General features: G+C 32.5%; 1 protein-coding gene across 1 annotated transcript; it reads left to right on the forward strand.

Moving 5' to 3' along the window:
* Nucleotides 1-1392: 1392 nt before the first annotated feature.
* On the forward strand, nucleotides 1393-8852 carry LOC127857279 (carbohydrate sulfotransferase 3-like). Its single transcript, XM_052393692.1, has 3 exons — nucleotides 1393-1535; nucleotides 6112-6218; nucleotides 8169-8852. Exons 1-3 carry the CDS (start codon nucleotides 1393-1395, stop codon nucleotides 8822-8824), a joined length of 906 nt encoding a protein of 301 aa, XP_052249652.1. The 3' UTR covers nucleotides 8825-8852.
* Nucleotides 8853-11291: the final 2439 nt, after the last annotated feature.

Below are 11291 nucleotides of genomic sequence, written 5' to 3' on the forward strand. Positions count from 1 at the left end.
AAACAAATAGGTGCGGTCAAAGTACTTACGCATCGTCTTTCATATAAATATATAGAAACATTTAAGCGCCTATGTATATTTGTGTATACAGGGTCTGTCTTTGCTTAATAGTGTATGGTAATTATGTATGTCATCTGAATAAATTATATGTATTCTGCAGTTCTTTTAATGAATAGTACTATAGTACTTTACAGAAATGTTAAGAAACGTATGACATAATATATTCAGTTCCTTTTTAATGGCATCATTTGAAACCAAGTTTATTTACAATTATTTTACTGGAAACCATGTCGATTGTAAAACGTGTATTTTAGTATGCCTTTATGGTAGAAAAGGCTAGAGGTAAATGGAAGTGTCGTTTAACATTCCATATAAATATATCGCTGTTCTCTCGAGCGTCATATAGTTACATTACCGATTCACTTTCCCGTCGTGTTTTATTAACGCCTTCTTGTTTTTTAATTGTTAGAATGGGCATGTTAAGCAAATAGTTCACAATTCGTACTTATTGTGGTTGGGTCTTAAACTAGGAATTTTATGTTTTAAACGACCCATTTGTAGTGTCATCACTCGCTGGTCAATTGATTATTTCAATTTTTAAAATAGCTTAGCAAGAATTCATGCATTTAATTACTATATATTATTTTACAGGTTGAAATCTGGGTGTAGTTTGAACGTGGTCACCGATATAAAAAATCTTATCAGTATGTACAAACATGTTTGTACGTAAATTACAGTTTTGATCAGATAATTAAAGCTTATAATTCATCTTACATTTAAATGATTGTAAATCTGACAGCTTTGCTTTTACTGCAATTTTATTGGCTTTTTTTCCCAAATACTTAGCTTATTGCAAAGTATAAATCAATTTGTACGCATTACTGACTTTTATTTTGTGTATTCATATTGATTTTATTTAGTTAATGTTATCAGCCTTTATCGTAAGGTGAACAACCACGCTGTCATATTCCGGCTAATTTTAGTTTTCCTTGTTAAGCACCTTGTTAAACTGTCCATGCTGGCATAGTATGTACCTTATAAATTTATTATATCAGTATAAGCCTTATATATGGATGGTTAAAGCTTCAGTTTCTGACAGTATAATAGTTTGCAATAAAATAGCTATAATTCTAATGATCGTTTAATACATCCTAAACTGTTTACGAATTTCAATGTCTTGTGTTGTTTAATTGTGAAATGAACTGATTCAACTGGCTGTGTCCTTTCCAGTGGTTGCGGGCCATTATTCCTTCCCTGGCAAAGTAACTGCTATAATTGGCGCATAATTACATTATATTTTATACTTTTAATTTCTGTTCCTTTCTGATATAGAGCCGAGCGGTAGGCTTACACATCACGTGACTACCCACTCTCGTGCTAATAATAACGTACATGCGCAGTGGATCGAGCCTCACAGGAGATATCTTGCAACAGGCAAACGGGGCATTCTACGTGTATGAGCCTTTTCACATGCTTCAATACGCAATGGAGGCGAACAATTCAACAATTCTGGACCTGACAAATGGATCTAAGAGGTATTCATTATATTAATGAGACTTGTTTAGAGCTGGATGTGGTATATTGCAAAGCATACCATTCAATTAATTATCGTACAACAGTTTGACATAGAAAATGAAAAGGCTTTAGCATAATAAACACAATAAAATTAAGGAGAAAAGTTAATACCCTCGCGAAGGTGCTTTTTGATTAATCTCAAACTGTCGGCCCTCATAGACTGTGCAAATGAGTCCACTATCTTGATGTATTATGTCACATGCCTTTAAATCAGCCTGATAACGAGGTAACGTAATAACCAAAGATATTAGGCTAGTTGACCACGTGACCTCGAATATCCGTCTGTCGCTCTGTTTTAATGTGAAATGACGTTATTTTTTTGACAAACTGACGGCATCATTCAAGCGAAACTCTCCAGTTTAACTCTTTTACAGTGTAAATAAACGTTGAAAAAAAAGCATAAAATAAAAAGAAATAAATGTGACATGATATATAGAATAATAGGTCGGTGACGCGGATGGACAATGGTTATCTGGCTCGTGGGAGGAGCTTATTGGGTGAGCCTTGCTCTGACTTGCCAGATATCCATTCTCCATCCACGTCACCAACCTATTATTCTCTATGTATTTTACACGGCTATTTTCTTCAATTGAAAGAAAACATGTCGAGATTGCGAAGTTGATATGCTGTCCAAAAGCAATGTGGAGGTCCTAAGCTCGGGAACCATACTTAACTCTTGCCTTAAAGAACCAAGTATGGTTGAACCACTATTCGACATTATTTTATTTTTTTCCAATTTATTAAATAAACAAAGTTTTAACATATATTTTGTTTTTCTTTACTTACTTCAATGAAAAAGAACAATAAAACATCAATTTTCTAAGAATAACAAACTTTATTTATGTTTTCCGGTGGTTTATAGAGAAATATCAGTAAAATAAAACTGATATTTCACTGTTTTAAACAGTGAAAAATAACAGTGAAAAATAACGATATTTTTCACTGTTTAACTGTGGAATGGCGTCATTTTTCCGACGAAATGACGTCATAAATCCAGCGAAATTATCCAGTTAAACTCTTAAAATGTTAATTAACGGTGAAAAAAGCATAAAATAAAAAGAAAATTTGTTGGATTTGATGGAATATCGATTTGAATTCACTCATTATCATAACAAATACAAATTTTCACTCGTGGCTGCGCCACTCGTGAAAATATTATTTATATGATCACTCGTGAAATAAAATGGATTTTCCATCGAAACCAACAAATATCCTCTATGCATTAATTAAATATGAGAATTTGGACCGCATGGTGATTTTCAGTTTGCAAAATAACGTTATGGATGTCAATCCTGAAATAAATTTAACGTGCTGGATGCCATACAGTTTTTTCCAAATTTGGAATTACGAAATCGAGGTTCAGACAGAGCAGTTTGGTTCATTATTATTTTTATCTACATTTATTTATTTATAACAATGGGGTCTTTCATTGAATTGCTGAAGTAAAATTCCAATGGTCTGTGTATGGTGATTTGGGATTGGTATCAACACATGTAAGCATGATCATTATACAAAAAACTGTATGATATGAAGTAGGTAATGCTTTAATTGTTTTAGTGTGATATACATATATGTTTTTATATTATAATTAAAATCAGGTGAGGACATAACAATAACAAACAATTTACAATCTGAAGCTTCAAAAGTACAGAGACCTCTTAGCCATTCTGTGTATACGGCTTTTAAGTGCCAACGCTCAATTACTTAAGCTACACCTGTGTAAATAACCGCACTATAACATACGATAGTCATATAGAACACGACCGTTAATGCAACTGGCCAGATATATTAACATATGCCAACAATTCTGGAGCAGCAGGTTTTTCTTTTTCAGTTTTCATACGTCATAACAATGGCGTCAGTATGAAATACCGAATACGAATGGTGTTTGATCACATGGTATTATTTTCAACCATTGTGTTACTCTGTAAAATACCATATGTCTACAATCCTTTACAAAGAAATTGACAACACATGTTCAAGGACTCTTAAAATTGAACTAGAATAAGCGCGTTATTTAAACATGTTTACATGAGCCTAGTTTGTATACATGTATAAGGATGTTTCCACCTATATTGTGCACTATATAACGAAGAGCGCTTTTCAACATATAAAAGGTTGTTTAATAGTTTATAGACATTCACATTATAAAACGTCAGACACATTTCCAGCAAATAGTCATGCTTTTATCAGTTCATCCGTTGTTGAAGGAAATTTACCCTGCCTAGCTCATACAGGACGTAACATGTAAACCAATAAGCCTAAAATTCTTAAGTTTCTAAAATTTTGTGTCTTATCTTTTGTATTTATTTACGTTCTCATAACCGTACATCACACAGTTGTTTTGATACATAATATATATGATCAAAGTCCTTCTTCGACTGTATTTCGTTTTGCTCTTGCATCGAATTATTGTGTTTTCTGGTAAAGAAATGTATCTGACGCTTTCTTTATTTATTGAACAAACAGTACACTTAATAACTACTATAGTCCACAGTCTTAAACTACTTTAAAAAATGTTTCTGTGTTTTATGGGACTGGCTATTTTATGCCTATTTTATAATTTGAAGTTACAAGTCCAAGAATTTGTCTCTTTACTCTGTGCCTGGATTTAACAACAAAACAAGCACATGTAAATAAAACGAAAATTGTGTCATCGTATTGTTCGTTTAAAAACAAATTCTAATAATTAGTTTGAATATTACTCAATGGTTAAGACAAGACTTTTGTTAGGCGAGGCGAATTAAACAAAAAAAGCTCCAACTAAAACCCTCCGTGTTACATGATTTAAGAACATATCATCATACAGCATGAATTACATATCGGCTTGAATGTATATGCATAATACTCATATTCATATGTAACCAACACCATTATTACTTTAAATTGAAACATTTCACGACTTTAATATACGGCATACAATAAAAGAAACCCATCAGGATGGAAAATCCTTTCCGATCAGCCTTTGCATTTGTTTCATATTTAATTTTCTATGTACACGATGTAATATTTTAATATGAATACAATCATCATTGTTCATCGTAAATATAAAAAAATCGTCTTTAACATTAACCAGACATTTGACATGTGATGAAACAATATTGCGAATAAAAGTATACACAGTATTATTTCTCTTCTTAATTTTCGAGTATAGCGGTATTTGGTGTATTTGTTTTCGAAATATCAGCATTAAGTCTTTATGACACACAGAGATACAGACGAGGACGGACATGAGGCACTCTTTCACTGTTTTATCCAGATAATACAAACTTCCATGGGCATTTGATGATACATTTGCCATTCTTGACATATAATTCCTCTATTTCATTTTTAAATTGTACGTGTATTGCAATACACAATATTTGTGTAAGCTTGACATTGCATATATACGTGACACAAGCAGTGTATTAATACAAATATAATGTATCAAATGGCACATAGTACCAAATACGAACATAATACATAATAAGTACAATGTCATTTGACATAATCAGTTTAGATTGATTTTACACTTTCTATATTTAGACAATTCGTGGCTTATTACATATCCACAGTAGTTACAATGTTGCTCGCTTCGGATCAAGACACACAACGCCAACAAAATTAACCATTCATAATCATAGACAATTGGAACGTGTATATCTAAGTGAGAATAGAAAAGCGAAAATAAACGTTATAGGTGTGACAACATTTGCACATGTGGTGAAATCAACATTGAAAGAACCCATTTACGGACATGAGTACGTTGTTTGCTCGCCAGCTGTTTGCAAAAGCTATTCGGTCATATTGACATTGCAGTAAATTGAGTATTATTGAAAGCAGATATCAGCAAATGCATACTGAGCATGTGAGGTAGAAATATAAAACACGCTAACTTGCACTTGAAAATAAATGTGAATAGAACGATTCAGGATAATTTGTATAGCCTATCCATAATCCGCCATTAATATGTATTTGTCTGACTATTTTTTTCAAATGTTTTAGACGAACCAACCTCAAAAGTGAACACTTCGCTTACATCACTTACTATATGGACGTTCAATAGAATTTCTAGTTTCTTAAATCGCAATTTGAACATAAGTGCTAGTGCACCGCTAGCAATATGGACTTAACGTGCTGGATGCCAGACATTTTTCCAAATTGGGAATTACGAATTCGAGGTTTAGACAGAAGAGTTTTGTTACATTGTTATATTTATATAAATGTATTTATAACAATGGCATCTTTCACGGGAATATTAACATACGCTGTGTTAGCTTACTTAATGCATGATGTGATAATTGTACGACATTTATGTTTATAAGTAAATGCACGCACTATCAATCATGAACACAATTTATATATTCTTATAATATACGCATCATCTAACAATATTTAAAAAAAACGTTGATGAACCAAAACGTTGCAAACAGCATCTTTTATGATTAATTTATGTCTTTATCTTACTTCAACCATATGCGGCATTATTTCATTGATACAATACTATCAAATCAGGTGTTTCTAACGATACACCAATTTTCCTTTTTATATTTTCAGATTTCCTCCCTATGATTTCGCCGAAGAGGCTGTCCAAGAGCTTTACGATTGGTTAACATGTGACGTCATTAGCTTGCCGACAATGGCGCTTAAAGATGGATTTATGAGTAACTATTTAAATTGAAATAGTTAATTTTAGGGAGGGCAACGAATACCGATTTTGGTATTTGAATATTCGGTCATCCTTCCGAACGAATATTGGGATATTCGGTCAACATCGGTTGGAAAAATTCAACAAAATCAACTTTGTTTACTGTACCATTACTCCTTAATTCTACTTTCGTTTTTTCCCGGAAGTTCATCGAAAGTGACTAAATAGTGGCACAGCGTTGCCTCGCTAATTCGAATTTGATTATTATTATTGGTTTTTATTAGATATTGATAAAATATTCGTGAATATTTGTTTAAAAGCATGATCGAACAAAGGAATTTATTCGTGTAGCAATTATAATATTTTCAATTGAATGAGGACGAAATACCGACAATATTTCTTTAAGTAACGTACCTGATTGAATATTGAGTAATTAATTAAAGTTTGGACCATACGATACGTAAATACTCATAAGAGGTTGAGTAAATTATTTTCTAAAACCTTTTTGGATTTGACAACTTGATTGTAACCGTACGGTACGCATACAATTTCATTAGACAGAGATTCATCTGATTGGAGAACGCGATTTACGTCAATCAAAAATCTTATTTGTTTTTTACACCAAGTCGGCTTTTCTTTTACTCATTTAATCTTTGATCATTTTAAATGCAATTCGAGTCATTATATCAAGTTCGGGTCGGTGTTTTAATTGCCGACGCGATTTGCACCTATGATAATTTTGTCATAAAGTGACTGTCTTTGGTCAATTAAAGTTTCCTAAAGGTAGGCAATTAGCAGGATAAATGACAGGTATACTGTCATCACCTTAGCGACGCATTATCACGCCTACCGGAATAAACACTATGATACGAGGAACAACTTTTGTTGACAAGTTTTGAAGCAAATTTCACGAATACAAAGTATTTGAGAATACTCATGTTTTTAAAAAAAAAAATTGTTCCGAATATTCGATTCGGAAAATAGTATTCGAATATTTGGTGATGGACCGAATATTCGGATAGTCGGATATTCGTTGACATTCCTAGTTTATTTAGACCTCGATTTACATAATAAAACATGCATTCATGTTCACTCTATTTAATAATAATCATATTTGTTTCGGCGATTTTATGCTACGGAAAATGCACATTCACTTTTCTTATAAAGGTCTAGGAATATCGTTAACAGTTTTCATTTTTCGGGAATCGTATGTTTCATACAAATGACGTTTTAACGTATGTATACATATCAATTATTCGACTAACACACAGTATCGTTACGCTCTCAAGTTTAAACCGTGTATGATCAAAGAACTAAAGCACAACAAACACAATTTAAAAGCGGAACATGTCGGAGTCTAATTATTAATTGGTGAGCTAGTTGTTTGATTTGTCTGTCCGTTGTTCCATAAACATTACCTTCGATTTGAACTGTATATATCTTTATTAATTTAATGAATCACAATTTTCACCCTTCATTTTATAACAGAGAGGTAGCGTGTATCATAATTGTACAGTGATACCATTGAATAGATCAGATTTATGTTTTTTATTCGTTAAATGTATTAAACTGTATTCATTTAAGTACACTTCCTCAGCATTATGAAATTGAAAAAAGGATTACTTGAATTACCATCATAATGCAACACTAATTTTATAGAGGAAGATTCAATATGACCATTTGTTTGCTATATTGTATGTTTCCAATAGTTGCTACGCCAATGTGAAATGTAGCTGAGAATGGGTCATATTCGGTTTTAATTTGCCTGAAAGGAATCCAATTTGTCACGCAAACTACATGTTTGTTTACGTCGACTGGCATATTTCCATAAGTCCGAGCTCTTTAAAGTCGCCTTTAAATAAATAACATGCATATTCAAGAAATATAGCTTTGTAATATTCATATATATACCGTGCAAAACACACAAAAAAATTGTTGGAGCTAAAATGTTTATTTTCGATTTCAGACATTGGGCTGAAATCAAGAATATTCCCACTGTGTTTAACAGAAAAAATAAAAACGTTAAATGAATCAGACGCAATAAAAATGTGCGCAAAGCAGCTTCAAACCGTATGCACAGAATCGTCGTTCCGAATCGTAAAAACAATTCGACTGGAAATGAGTTCCGTAACACATTTGCTTGGCATGTTTCCAAATCTAAAAATTGTTCATCTCGTAAGAGATCCAAGGGCGACACTTGTGTCGCAAGCTTATGTTGGCATGTGTTCCGGAAAACATGGGGGAATGTTACAATGCGCGAACAACTTATGCAAGCGAGTAGAAAATGACATTTTGGAGAAGGAGCGGATAATGAGTGAACTTCCGGGTCGCATCTTTCCGGTTGTATACGAAGATATTGCTCGTGAACCGATCGAAACTGCAAAGAAATTGTTCGATTTCATCGGAGCTGATTTTACTGAGGAGGCGAAGGAATACATATTTAATATAACAAAGGCCGGGCAAGAAGATAATTGTGCCATCTGTACGACACGGTCTAATTCTACAAAGCACATTGATGCGTGGAAAACAGAAATGAAGACAACGCTTTTAAATGTTGTGCAAGAACGGTGTAACTACGTTCTTCGTAGATACAACTATACAATTTTGCCGTATGAGAGCTGAAATTAATTACTTTGCAGATTAATGTGTATATACGTCATTTTTGAAAAACAAATACATTTTTGTGTAAGTTTTATGGGGGGGGAGTGGGCAAGGGAGGCTGGGGAACTTTTTATGTATTTACTCTCTAAACAAATATACTTATTGTACTTAAAGTCTGGATGAACACATAAGACAATTGATCTTGTTTTATCGTTGCATGATATCTATAGGGTAAGCATAGGTGTTTACTTATTACACACGGGTATCTTTGACAGTTAGAGACTAAAGCGGGCATTATTGCGCTGAATTGGGCTACATTCCTTTAAAATTAAAAATCAGTCGATGTTTATAAGTGTTTATAAGTGTCGAGTTTTCTCTAGTTTTGTAAATTACATTGCTGACAGCGACTAAGTGTGTAATGCCCTTTTAGAAAATGTATGTTAACGAGGGTCTCTATCTTAAATTCAATTCGGTGCGTGGGGATAATCAATGACAAATAAGAATCAAAGTACTGACAGTACTGTGTGACATTCCTTTTGAAGAGGATGGATATACAATTATCAATTTAATTGTATCTACATCACTACAATTGTGTATGTGGGTACGAAAATTTTATGTAGGAAAAAAAATTTGGGTACGTAAATTTTGTGTACGAAACAATTATGCCAAAACACAAATTTTGGTAGGTAAAAAAAAATTGGGTTCGAAAAAAAATGGATACGAACAAAAATTGGATAAAAAAAAAATGACGAAAAAAAATGGTAGGAAAAAAAATGGTACGAACACAAATTTGGGTACGAACATAATTTGGGTTCGAAAATAATTTGGGTCCAAAAAAAATTTGGGTACGAAAAAATTTGGGTACAAAAATAAATTTGGGTACGAAAAATTTGGAAAAAAAGGGGTCAAAAGTTATTGGTCACTTCTTTTGCTGACAACCTCACTTTCGATATTGAACAAACTCACACACAATCATTTCATGAGAACTGTTGAAAAAAGTTTTAAACTGTTTTTATAACATTAATTTTCCAACGATACTAATAGAGTCTCTGAATCCATTAAACACGTTCAATCAGCCAATAACTATTCAAAATGTTAGCTTGATTTGATGATTACGTAACTGACAATTTTGACACGTACTTACTTATACGATGAACAATTTTCCAATTTGAGCATTTACTAAAAACACTTCCGAGATGTTAAAAGATTAAAACATTAACAGCATTTTTTCTCAATTTCTAAATAAAAAACTACAACTATGACACATGCTATATACATTGAATTTATTTACGTAGAAAATACAATAAACTTGGCAACAGCGTTTTTCAACATTTTGTTATTAAACCGCTATATAAAGAATATTCTATTAGCATATGATATGGAATTTGAAAAAAAAAAACGATGTAGTAATTGTGTTGCTATTGGTAAACCATATATATTTGGCACCAAAAACTCTCCTTCAATACTATAAATATATGTTGTATTTCGTTTGCCACGGTCTTAACAAATTAAATGTGTTACTCCATTGATAATATTACTTATAATAAAACGAACGTCACATCAGAAATGATTACACAAGACAATGCACTAATAAACAATGATTACGATCGGATCACATCCTTGGAACGGTAAAGGCGAGGCATAAGAGATGTAAGCCAGTTTGAAGGAGTCATTTACATTAAAATTATTCTATACAACGCATAGCAATTATAGCTTATCTAATGTTAGTTATACATAGTTTATGCTATTATCTGCAGTTGAAATATTTTGGCTTAGTATATACCAAACATTCAAACGTTTTATGGCAGTTTTTTATCAATAATTATGGTTATCATGCTTATTGTGCTAGAATAACTTTATTTTGTCATAGTGTTCCTTTGTTTATTTTCATAACTGACATTGATTTAATAATTCCACGGTTGTTAAATGTTTTAATTTATATTCTTTGCAAGGTATCCGTTAAGGATTAATTAATTTAAAAGAGAGATATTAGTGATATTAATCGTTGTTGAGTGAATATAGCAATACTTTACAATTACTGTTTGCTAAGACTATTAAGGATGACAAACGTTTTATTTCGACAAAAATAGAAAGTTAAATGGTTCCTTCGGGCGACTTTAAGTTTTCATACATGATAAACATATTAGCAACATGCTTATGTGCTTCAAGCAGGACCCTTACGCCAAGGGTTTCATTGCATGGGCTACTGTTTCTTATTGTGGCAAACCGACTTTCACTTAATCAACTTAGACCCATAAATTAATAGCAAGTGTATAAGCAATACCATATTGCAGCCGTTTCTATGAAATGACGTTCCGAAACTGTTTCCAGAAGGTCGGAAGTCAATGGTTTTTCTTCAAGACTGAGCCTCACGTCACACATCTGGACACGCCCTTTAGTGTCTTTAGGAGAAGATTGAGAGCACCCTTTTTTAATAAAGCTTGTTTTGCAAGAGTTATTGTGCGTCATTACTTTTGTTCAGATATAA

The sequence above is a fragment of the Dreissena polymorpha genome, chromosome 14 (genome assembly GCF_020536995.1).
Source record: "Dreissena polymorpha isolate Duluth1 chromosome 14, UMN_Dpol_1.0, whole genome shotgun sequence".
NCBI lineage: Eukaryota > Metazoa > Mollusca > Bivalvia > Myida > Dreissenidae > Dreissena > Dreissena polymorpha.

Excerpts from the sequence above, each read along its gene's own strand:
- LOC127857279 (XM_052393692.1), top strand. The coding sequence starts at position 1,393 with ATGCGCAGTGGATCGAGCCTCACAGGAGATATCTTGCAACAGGCAAAC. Across the intron at positions 1,536-6,111 it reads CTGACAAATGGATCTAAGAG|ATTTCCTCCCTATGATTTCG; the intron begins GTATTCATTATA and ends TTATATTTTCAG. Across the intron at positions 6,219-8,168 it reads GCTTAAAGATGGATTTATGA|ACATTGGGCTGAAATCAAGA; the intron begins GTAACTATTTAA and ends TTTCGATTTCAG.